General features: G+C 33.4%; 1 protein-coding gene across 1 annotated transcript; it reads right to left on the bottom strand.

Annotated features, from left to right (window-relative positions):
• Positions 1-1162: 1162 nt before the first annotated feature.
• On the bottom strand, positions 1163-10807 carry LOC139871299 (probable LRR receptor-like serine/threonine-protein kinase RFK1). The gene is made up of 24 exons (XM_071859028.1): positions 10691-10807; positions 9563-9737; positions 8742-8813; positions 8589-8657; positions 8434-8505; positions 6922-6993; positions 6750-6821; positions 6594-6665; positions 6419-6490; positions 6177-6248; positions 6033-6104; positions 5878-5946; positions 5739-5804; positions 5571-5633; positions 5422-5469; positions 5276-5319; positions 4556-4947; positions 3717-3912; positions 3501-3647; positions 3288-3406; positions 2955-3165; positions 2437-2674; positions 2182-2332; positions 1163-1552 (listed from the first exon to the last, which is right to left on the bottom strand). Exons 1-24 carry the CDS (start codon positions 10782-10784, stop codon positions 1163-1165), a joined length of 3048 nt encoding a protein of 1015 aa, XP_071715129.1. The 5' UTR covers positions 10785-10807.
• Between the last annotated feature and the right edge of the window lie 598 nt (positions 10808-11405).

The raw sequence follows: 11405 nt of genomic DNA, 5'->3' as shown, positions 1-11405 counted from the left end.
CGGCATATCGTGCACATTGAAAAAATAATTGAATTAAAAAAATTGAAAGACAGGTATTCAACCACTGACCAAAGTGAAACCTTAAGAATTTAGTAACAACCTAGCTATTGTTGCTTTCACATAATACGTAAATCAAAAGTGTCGTTTTATCAAAGAAACAAGGCCGCAGTTGAACCCACAAATGAACCGCAGGTTCGAGCTTTGCATACATATTCTTGAGACAACAAGGTTACAACAAGGGTTCAAGGACGTACGGTCGATGCCACAGCTGAGATTTTATTCGACTGCATTTTCTCTAATCAAAATGCGCTTCAGCATTCAACTAGTTAGGATCTAGGGTTCTTAGGAGAGGATTTTCACCTAGCTTCTGAAGTATGTAATTCTAGGGTTAAGTAACTAAGTGGCGGAGCTTAGTATTTATATGATTTACATAAGTTCCTTACAATTACTATTTAATCACTAAAATGCTTATCTCTGTATTTATATGATTTACATAAGCTCGTTACAATTACCATTTAATCACTAAAATGTGTATATCTATCGTTAGGATATATAAGTCCTAACACTCTACATCGTCAGAAAATTTATATGATGGTGTACGAACAAAAACTAACAGTATAAATTTAAAAAATCAGTTATATACAAATCATTGTTTAAAAGTTTTTCTTGGTGCCACTTCACGTGAATCCAAGGATGATCCGTTAGGAGAAAATCTCAGAATATTGCACCTAAGGAAAAACTCCCGAAGAAACCTTGTTAGAAATGGGCAGAACCCACCATTTGCAAAAAAATCCTAATGAACTCCATAACCAATTGCAAAACAAACTGTATTATGATATCCCCATTTGAGGCTCAAACTTGAGACCTCCCCAACATCCTTGAAATAGCGGTGACCACTCAGCTAAATGGAGATGGTTGAAAGTGTGTACTGAAGTATGCATAAAATTACACGAAGTATAGAGCTGCTAATATAATTACCTAAAGATTAAACAAATTATACATGTCTACAAGTTTTTTACATCTAAAATTTACGGAAAAACTTTACAAATTTCACAATGCGTACGTGTAACGCAATGTTCATACTAGAATTCAACTACGTGGTTGCCCGTATTTGAAAATATGACCATAGATCAAACTTACCAAATAGAATTAACATTTAATTTCAGTAAGTTCTGGTCTCACTTGGTGACTGGATCCCAAATGCATCTTCAGATGATGTTAATGAAGAAAAATTTGTATCTGTTGATCTATTTATGTTTGAATTTTGACTTTGACCGCAGCTTCGACTTTTCATTTGACTTCTAAATTCTCTCATGGCTTTAAATCTTAAATCTTCAGTATAACCACTTGCTTCTGGAACTATTACTGGGACACATGTTTTTCCATCCAACATATTTACAACTTCCGACATTGTTGGGCGCATCGAAGGTGAACCGTTGGTGCATAGAAGCGCTACTTTTACAACAGTTTCTGCTTCTGTTTTGTTTATTTTCGACTCTAATCTTTCGTCGAAAATCTCTTGGTATAGTTTACTTGTTTCTAATCTACAAGCCTGCATAACACGTTTATGAAATAAATGACGAAAATGTAGATCACATCAAAATGAACGGGATTCTTCTAGAAAGGTCAGACATTTTCCCCGGCACGTGGTAAAGTAGCAAGAAAAGAAGAATTAAGGGTGTGTTTGATAAAACTGAATGATCAAACGTTGAATGATTCATAATCTGAATTATTGAAAGGTTCTGAATGAAGTTACTTCTGAATGACAATAACATATTTGATAATCATTTTGAACGATCAATGTGAATGATGTAAAATTACCCTTATTAATCATTCAGTTAAGAGGTAAACAAACACACCGTAAGTGATTTAAAGAATAAATGATAAAAAGACGAAAATATCCTCGTGGATGGTTCATTAATGGAAAAGAAATATGTGATAAAGTTCTTTTGTGTCACTACTTTATATATTAAGACAAAAAGATAGGTAAAAAATAAGGGGTAAAGTTAACAGAAAAGTACATGTGACAGTCACTTTTTCTTAAACTGTTAAACTGTGTGTTTTTTGTCTGGGAAAAATGTAGTTGGGACGGAGGGAGGGATTGGACAAACCACATGTACTATCCACATAATTATGTCTTAACAATAAAATCTGATTTGAGCATAAAATCTCGAGACGTACCCAATCTAGAAGACAAATGCAGTCGTTAGTTGGAACATAATTGGTGTTGTTCTTGCCGCTAACGATTTCTAACAAAACAACTCCATAGCTGTAAACATCTGCCTTGTCGCTCAAGTAACCCCAGAGTGCATACTCGGGTGCCATGTATCCGCTGCAAGTTCACAACTTCATTAATGAAAACATTTTTAGGAAAATATATGGATTTATGTAATGAATCTGTGAACAGTTTATGTAAATTGTTGAGGATTTAATTACATTGTTCCTGCAACTCTGGTGCTAACGTGAGTCTTTTCGTCCTCGTTTAATCTAGCCAACCCAAAATCAGATATTTTGGGGTTTAGATCTTTATCAAGTAGCACATTTGTGGCTTTAATGTCCCTGTGTACGATTTTGATCCTTGATTCTTCGTGAAGAAAGGCTAAACCTCGACCGATCCCTATACATATCTTGAATCTTGTGGGCCAATCCAGCATTAATCGAGTTTTACCTAAATCTATTACAGTAACAATAACATTTAGTTATATATAGGATAAAAAGGTTGACTTTTGAGGTCAAACAAAGTAAATTAATTTCAAGAAAATGTTACTAATTTTTAAGATACTGAACAAAAACAGAAATCATTTCAACATTTTAGCATGTTTTAAAGATGGAAACCATGTGGTGTTAGAAAAATTATCCAAGAACCAAGTCAAATATGAACTTGAAATTGGGTCTATTGACCACATAAAGTCAAATTACAGTACAACTAACAGAGAAAACTAAAGAACACTTGCCAAACAAAGCATTTGCAAGGCTGTTATTTTCCAAATACTCATAAACAAGCAATAATTGATCTCCTTCAATGCAACATCCATGGAGTTTAACAAGATTCGGGTGTTGTAAACATGAAATCACACCAATCTCATTCAAGAACTCGCGGTTTCCCTGCTTTGAGTGAGACGAAAGCTGCTTCACTGCAACCACCGTACCATCAGTTAACGTACCCTGTAACCATCACACACACAAAAAACATTACAAACACATAACTAAAATCACCCTGAATTTGTGTGTGTGTGTGTGTGTGTGTGTGTGTGTGTGTGTGTGTGAGTGTGTTGGATTATAATAACCTTATAAACAGCTCCAAAACCCCCTTCTCCTATTTTGTTTGAAGCACTGAAGTTGTTTGTAGCAGACTTTAATTGTTTAAAGGAAAAAGAAACTGTTTTCAGCTCCAATCCTTTAAAAGCTGTAAAAAAAAAAAAAAAAAAAAAAAACCACGTTCCATGAGCTGATAGCTGAACAAACCGTTAAAATCAAAAAAGTAAAAGACAAATCTTTACACTTATCATTCTTTTTTCGGCCTTTAAAACAGCATTTCCACCACAACACGGCCAAGATCAACAAGATAATACACGCTACACCAATCCCAACACCTATATAAACGCCTTTGTTGGTCGTTTTTCCACTAATCGAGCAAGTTTTGGAATCTGCGTAAAGAAATTGACATGATAAATGCAAAAAAGTGGTTCTAAAATAAGAATTTTTTTACGACTTACATGGGTCAACATCGATAGCTGATACAAGAGGTCCATAGACTCCTCTTCTAGGAAAACGGGTCGTCCCTTTACCCGCCCAATAAAAACGGATCTCCAAGATGTTATCGGTCACACTAGCATTAAACGGCACAACCAACGGTGTTCCAACCCCGCCAGCCTCATCTTCAATATTAAAATCCTTTCTAACCCGTTGTCCCTAAATCACATGAAACACTATTAGCAATTCTAAAAACTCTTCTAAAGAGGGCTAATGATAATTCCAACATTAAAACGGATAGATCTACCATCTTTATGCATTGATGGGTTGTACACTACAACCCATCAATTTATTAAGATGGTTGATCTATCAATTTTAATGTTGGATTTATCAAGTGTTATTCAAATCCTAACTAAAGGCAAGGGTGTTGGGGTTATAGCTTGGGGTATACTACACTTGAGGCTTCAAGTTAGAAGCTCATTTCATCATCATCTTTGAGGGTTGTTGCTGTCCAAATTTTCCAGCAACTTATGAGAGGTTTTCAAGCTTGTTCAAAGGTGATTAAGGTTCCAAAGTATAGCTAAGATTAAGGGTGGTGTTGGAGCATAAGAGCTTGGGGTTCTACACACTTGAAGTTTCAAGTTAGGAGCTCTTTCCACCTTCATCTTCATCAAAGTTTCTGCACTTCTTGAGCAGCCCTCAAACTTGTTTTGAGGAGGTATAACTTCTTTCCTTTCTTGACAATTAGTAAGCATATATTCATAACTTAATCCAAGATGGGATTAAGCTTTAATTGGTTTAAAGATAACAAGTAAAATTTGATAAAGAATGTTTACTGGACACATTTATATATTCAAATCACCTGAATATAAATATCAAATATACGTCGACCAAGGCTTTTGTACGTGCTATCGTTGGTAAATAATAACTCTGCAAAGTGTAGATTAACAGCGTATTCACCGTTTTCTAAACAATAACTGAAGTAAGTGAGTGTAAGTGGCGAGAGACGAGCAGTTTTATACAGTTCTGGTAAACTAGAGTTTCCCTGTAAAGATTCAACGTATCGTGTGTTCTGATAAATGTTGTCGTCCAGGAAGTCTCCGGTGCTACTCAAACCCCAGTTCCTAGCGGCTTCGTACAACCTGGCGGCACCACCATCGACATTTGCATCTCCTTCATAAAAAACTGACTGCCCGTTACTTTTTTTAATCGTCAAATCATCGCCACCACAATTGACATGTATAGAACATGCATCTGTCATGAAGTCGAGATTAAATCTATAAGAAAAAGCCTTTTTATGTAAGAACATATGAATTTCTTAATTAACACTGTATCTGTTATTTAAGTTTTCTATAAAGATGAGAGTATTTGCATGCTTTTATATTTTTACAATTTTTTTAGCCACATTTGGTATGTATGAAACAAAATACAAGTTTGGTGGCCTACAAAATCATTTTCAGATACGGGCGGCCTACAAACATATATAATCCACGTTTTTTATCAGTTCATTTTTAGCCAAGTTTTCAGTTTGACCCATTTTAACATATTTTTATCATATATAAATAGAGAGAAAAATACTCACATTTAGGGCACTGGACATAATTGGAGCACGGAAGCACATCTTGTCTGGTGAGAACATCATCGTAAGAACAACAAATAAAAAATCTGTTCGACAAAAAGTAGATAAAAGAATCATAAATGCTATTAAAATGCAAAAAAAAAACTTACAACGGGTTTCCAGTCGAAGAGCTTCTGAACAAGTTTACATACGTATTCCTAATATATAAAAACATTTTCTTCAGTAAATTTTAAACATAGAAACTCAAGTGTTACAAGATACGTTATTAGCAGCCCACAATTAAAAAAAAAGTTCTTACGTGTTCTGTCGACATGTAGATTGAGTAGGTCCTTGCCATTTAAAATTATTGTAGGAAAGGTCTCTACATAATAACAAAATTCAAATAAAACTGTTAACATTATACAATAACTGAATACGCAAGTAACGCAACACAAATATGAACACACTTATTCAAGAAATGACTTACATACTAGCTCCATTTACCAAAATTGAATCCGGTATGTCTCCAGTTAGCATGTTACCCGTTAAAAACCTGTTCAAAACTATATCATTAAGTAACACTTATCATAAGTAATTAAAACGATTAAAAAATTAATAACACTTACACTAATCGCAAGCTTCTCCCGAGGATGTTATTAGAAATTTTCCCTACTAAACTATTAAAACTTATGTCCCTGTCACATTTATGAGCGAACATACGCCATTACACATATAGATCGTGAAAAATTTAAGATTAATGACACATTTTTCATATACTTACAACAATTCAAGTTCTCTCACTTGCCAAATATAATCTGGTATTTCTCCAGAAAGATTGCAATTTCTCAAGATCCTGATATTACGAATTATATATATCAGATGTGATATTAGTCAACCAAAAAGTCAAAGTTCAATATCTACTTACAATTTTATTATTCCCTGAACATTTTCGAGGTTGGGAAAACGCTGAGCCGGTCCTGTTATGTCACTAATTCTCCTGCAAAATGGATCAAACGAGCTACTTACTTTCTAACATCACAAAAAAAAAAAAAAAAATTATAAATATATAATAAAAAAGCGCGCACACACACACACAGTTGCACGAAGAACATAAGTTCAAAAATGATGAAACAAAGATGATAAAAGTTAAAGTGTTTCGTCACTCACAGATCAAGTAGATTCTCGAGAAGAGAGATATTTGAGGGAATAGGTCCGTTGAGTCCACTCGCTACAATCTCTCTTAAAATACATCCAAAGATTCAAACTTTTACGTGTAATGTAATTACTATTAATTTAAAACAAAATTACAATGTTGCAGAAGTCGATACATGTAAAATCTTACAATCTAGAAAGGAGTCTCCAGTTCTGTATAAAATCAGGTATCGACCCACTGAAGTTGTTCTCGTTTATCCTACTGCATTATACAAGAAAGGGATTCTAAGTTTTAGCCTAAAAAGATTGGTGAAATTGAAACTTTGATTAAAGTAAAAAGTCATACAAATTCGTTAGATTTACTAGGCGACCAAGGGTCGTTGGCAGCCTCCCAGTGAACCGATTTGAAGATAAGATCCTGATATATGATATCATGGATTACATAAAACTACAATTCTTGATAAAAATCTGGATTAGTGAAATGAATTCTTGTAATACAAAGAATTAATAAGACTTACAAAGAGTTCAAATTGATTAATTTCCCCAAGTCAGAAGGCACAGTTCCTGAAAGCTGATTTGCTTCAAGATCTCTGATCAAAAATTTATAACTAAATGAGTATATTATACATTTATACCCTAATCGCAAAGAGTACATAGTTCCTAAAATCGTCTAAAACATAATGATTAACGCTTTATAGTACGAATGATTCAAAGCTTTTGAATAACAATAAAGTGTTTGATATTCATTTAAAATGAACAATATGAATGATGTCAAATTACTTAAGAATGTCATATTGTGACGCCGATTACGCTGGAGACTATGATACACGACGGTCAACAACTGGATACATGTTTAGTTTTGGATCGGGAGTAATATCATGGTGCAGCAAGAGACAACCAACAGTATCCTTGTCAAGCACTGAAGCAGAATATCGATCGGCATCATCAGCAACACAAGAAATTACATGGTTGAAACAACTAATGGAAGATCTCATCAATCAACAAATTATCAAGTACATCTTCTTTGCGATAACCTATCAGCTATACGACTAGCAGAGAATCCAGTCTTTCATGCAAGAACAAAACATATAGAAGTGCACTATCATTATGTTCGCGAGAAGGTCCTTGAAGGGAAAATCAAGATGATGCCAACAAAGACAGATGAACAAGTTGCAGATATATTCACTAAGAGCCTAAGTAAACTAAAGTTTACAAAATTCAGAGAAGCACTTGAAATGGTCTGCAAGTCATCGTTGGAAGAAAATTTGCATTGAGGGGAGTGTTAAAATACAATGCAAATTTAGAATAATATGGAATTAATAAATTTATATGAGTAAAATATCTAAATATTAATATGTATATGAAAAATATCTAGATATTAAAATGTAAAGAAAAATCTAGATATTTATATGTGTAAGAAATATCTAGATATTTATATGTATAAAAATATCTAGATATTTATATATATCCATGAAAATATCTAGTTTCTAGAAACTTCCATGGAGTAGTATAAATATAGGTGATGAGTTCATTTGTGTAGTGTGTAAGGTGTGAGTAAGGAGTGAGTAAGTGAAGTGTGAAGTAGAGAAGAAGTAAGAAGTGAAGAAGAGTTAGAAGTAGAAGTTGTGAAGAAGTAAGAGTGTGAGTTGAGTCCATAATATTGTAATTGTTTCTTTGTATTAATAAAAGTGTTCTTTGTTAAGTTTCCCGGTTAAGCCTCAGTTGGTGTTTAAGTTCTTAGTGCACTTGTGTTGTATCTATTATATGGTCGGCTTTGCCGCCTAAGTGATATATGGTCGGTTATACCGCCTGAACGATATATGGTCGACACTGTCGCCTAAGTATTATTGTGCACTAAGAATTTATAAAATTAAAGGCTAACCAACGTCAAAGTGTTGGTGTAGTGAGTGAGTATAACCTAGGTCCTCTATAGTGGGTGTGTTGGGCTCGTCGAAGCTTTCAACAAACCATTCAATTAAAAGGTAATCAAACACACCTTAAATATCATAAAGAAGAAAGCAACAACTTACAGCTTTGTGAGGGTGGTGATATTGCCCAGTTCCCGTGGGATTTCGCCACCTATACGATTTCCAAGAAGAGAGCTGTATATGCATAAAGTTTCCAACTTTAAATTCTTATACAGAAGAAAAAATGGTGAAACGAAGGGGTAAAAAGATATTTTTACATGTCTTGTAACCGGGTCAAACCCAATTCAGGCGGTATCGTGCCTTGTAAGTAATTGTAAGCAACATCACTACAAATAGAACGAATAAACTTCCGTATTAGTGAATCTTGATTCTTATAAAAGATGTAATCGTGTATTTATAAGAAAACTTACAGGGATCTGAGGTAAGGTAGCTTAGCTAGTTCGGGTGAAAGTACACCATCAAGACTATAAAATTTGTGTGTGCTGCATAAGCAAACAAATGAGATGACACTTAAACTAGAGTCAACTGTAACACATTAGCATTGACTTTGAGGTCAAAGATATAACAATGTGAAGGTCAAATTCATAGCAAGTCCTAACTTTCTCATGATAAGTACGGCTAAAAATTGGAAAAGATTATGCATGATCATGTTAAGAAAATCCTTAATTACATTGCCAAAAGAAAAAATTGACCTCCAAAGTCAAATTCTATTTAGAACAAAAGAAAGATTCTTCTTTAATAAATAATATATTAGTGAAAAATAATCTTGTTGTAGGACAAACAAGTCTGTTCTGAGCTACATTCTGTTTTGAACTACATAACAAATATTCATAGAGTATAATAACATCACATCCATCCATAGCTAATTCAAATTACGATGGTATTTATAGTTATTGAGCACACAATGCAGGCCAAGCTATCAGATTATTACTCCCTTCGTCCGAAATATATAATGTCCCCTAAGAAATTTTGTTGGATTTAAGTTTTACCCTCATACACCGAAGGTAAGTTTGAGTAACTTTATTTAATAAATATATGATCCAGAATACTATACGAGGGTAAATTAAAGAGTTTATTGATTATTTTGGCAAGTGGATAATTATTTTAGGACATATATAATTAGTAAGATGAACACTTATTTGACGGGGAGTACTAAGTGTAATCTTTCTTCCAGTGTATTCAATGAAAATCTAGTACTCAATAAATAGCATTAAAAGACAGAATTTTATACATCCTTACGACATGACAATTCGTATCGTTGCCAATATTGCAATCGCATCCGATACTAGCATTAGCTTCTTGAGTTGGCTTTGGAACTTCAGAAATGGTGTCAAGATAACAATTGTCACCATCAAATCTCCAACTAGTTGCATTCATGGCAGCAAGAATATTTTCAACAGCTTTCACTAAATCAAATTAACAGAATAAAGGGAAAAATCAGTACTTTTTAAACTAGAGTGTACTTTAAGATCATATATCATGTTGTAGATTGTTTCAAAAACATGTGTATAGGCAGGGACATGTTAGCCCTGTGTTGACTTTGTCAACCCATCCAGCGGTCCCCGGTAGCCCACTGGAGCCTGGCGAAACACCATCACCCATTTCCCCACAGCATGCCAGGCCCGATAAACGAACCTGCATTGTCATTGTTTCAATCTTCACATGCGTGAGACCAAGGGATCAATTGGGCCCGGTAAGAATGATTTTTGATTCAATTATTTAGAAAATCCTCGAGAATCGAACACTCACCTCCCCTAAGGGAGAGTGAGTTTGGCCCATTATTTATCATGTTGTAGATATATGTCGAAACTCAAAAGTCAAACCTCTCATGTGAGAGTACAATCATTTCGTTTTAAATCATAAAAAATTTAATTCCTTTAATTAAATAGTTCCAAACAAAAAAAAAAAAGGATAGAGTAATAAACTTCCAATCATGAAAAAGATACTATTTAACTTTTAAAGAAAAACCGGCTAACTTTCTTTATCGAAAAAAAAAAAAAACAGCCAACTTTCAACTCCAATACTCATACTCATATATCTTACATCACAAATATTATATTAATTAATTTAATAAAGACACTAAACGTAATATCAGTAACAGAAATACACAACTTTTTGCTTTCCAGTTGTAACACTATTCAAAGTTTATTTCTAGTATTCCGATCAGCAAAAAATGCAAAAACTTCAATTTTCAACTTCCACCTAATAAATTGCTAAAGAACTTCCAAATTAAGATTCTTAAATTCTAATAACATGATCTAAATCAAGATTTTACAAACCCATTTATCCAAAGCCAAAAAGATTGGTTCTTTTTAAAAAAATCAAATGAATAAATAATAAAATAAGAATATTACGTTACCTTCTTGTGGTGGCACAACAGATTCTGATAATCTTAACATAATGACTAAATTAAGAACTAGAATCAGCATGAATTCATGTTTTCTTGAAGCCATTGTTGTGACAATGAAGAGGTGGGATGGGGTGAAGAAAGAAAAGATAGAGATAGATGGATGGGTGTGAATTTAATAAGGAGACAATGACAAATGATGTGGTAGCTGCAATTTTTGAAGATTGAAATGAAAATATAAATAAGTCAAATGTGTACGTAGTTAGTAAGATATATGCTGGTCTAAATCAAGTAGCAATAGAATATTCACCAAAATCATATTTTTCTTCTTGTAAAAGGTCGTACTTGAAAACAGACAGCTTCATGTAATCACTATGTCTAGACTCATTGGAAAAGTAAAGTATTGTAAACCTACTTGTTACGGAGTTCTAAATTTGATGGTCTCAAATTCTGAATTTTGTAAAAATATATTAGTGTCCTCAAATGTTTCATTTTAAGTATTCATTTTGTATTTTAACTAATAAGAGATTATTTTAGAAAAGAAAAAAAAAATTAATTGATAGAGAATTAAGTTAGTGGAATTTTCTAAAACTACATACAAAAAGTAAATGGATACTTTTAATGAAACAAAGATATTATTGTCATGAAGTGTTTTAGTCATTCACTACTACATTCCGGCACAAAAAGACGTGTTGAAAATCCTTTTTAGACATGTTGAACAACACGT

This window comes from Rutidosis leptorrhynchoides, chromosome 1, assembly GCF_046630445.1.
Source record: "Rutidosis leptorrhynchoides isolate AG116_Rl617_1_P2 chromosome 1, CSIRO_AGI_Rlap_v1, whole genome shotgun sequence".
Lineage (NCBI taxonomy): Eukaryota > Viridiplantae > Streptophyta > Magnoliopsida > Asterales > Asteraceae > Rutidosis > Rutidosis leptorrhynchoides.
Note: the sequence above shows the minus strand (reverse complement) of the source record. Positions and strands in the feature narration are given on the sequence as shown.

Bases quoted from the DNA above. Each gene is read 5' to 3' on its own strand.
- LOC139871299 (XM_071859028.1), bottom strand. From the start codon at position 10,784: ATGGCTTCAAGAAAACATGAATTCATGCTGATTCTAGTTCTTAATTTA. The intron at 4,948-5,275 runs GTGAGTATTTTT...ACTTCATGACAG, and splicing joins TTATGTCCAGTGCCCTAAAT to ATGCATGTTCTATACATGTC. The intron at 2,675-2,954 runs GCAAGTGTTCTT...TTACTGTAATAG, and splicing joins CCTTGCAAATGCTTTGTTTG to ATTTAGGTAAAACTCGATTA.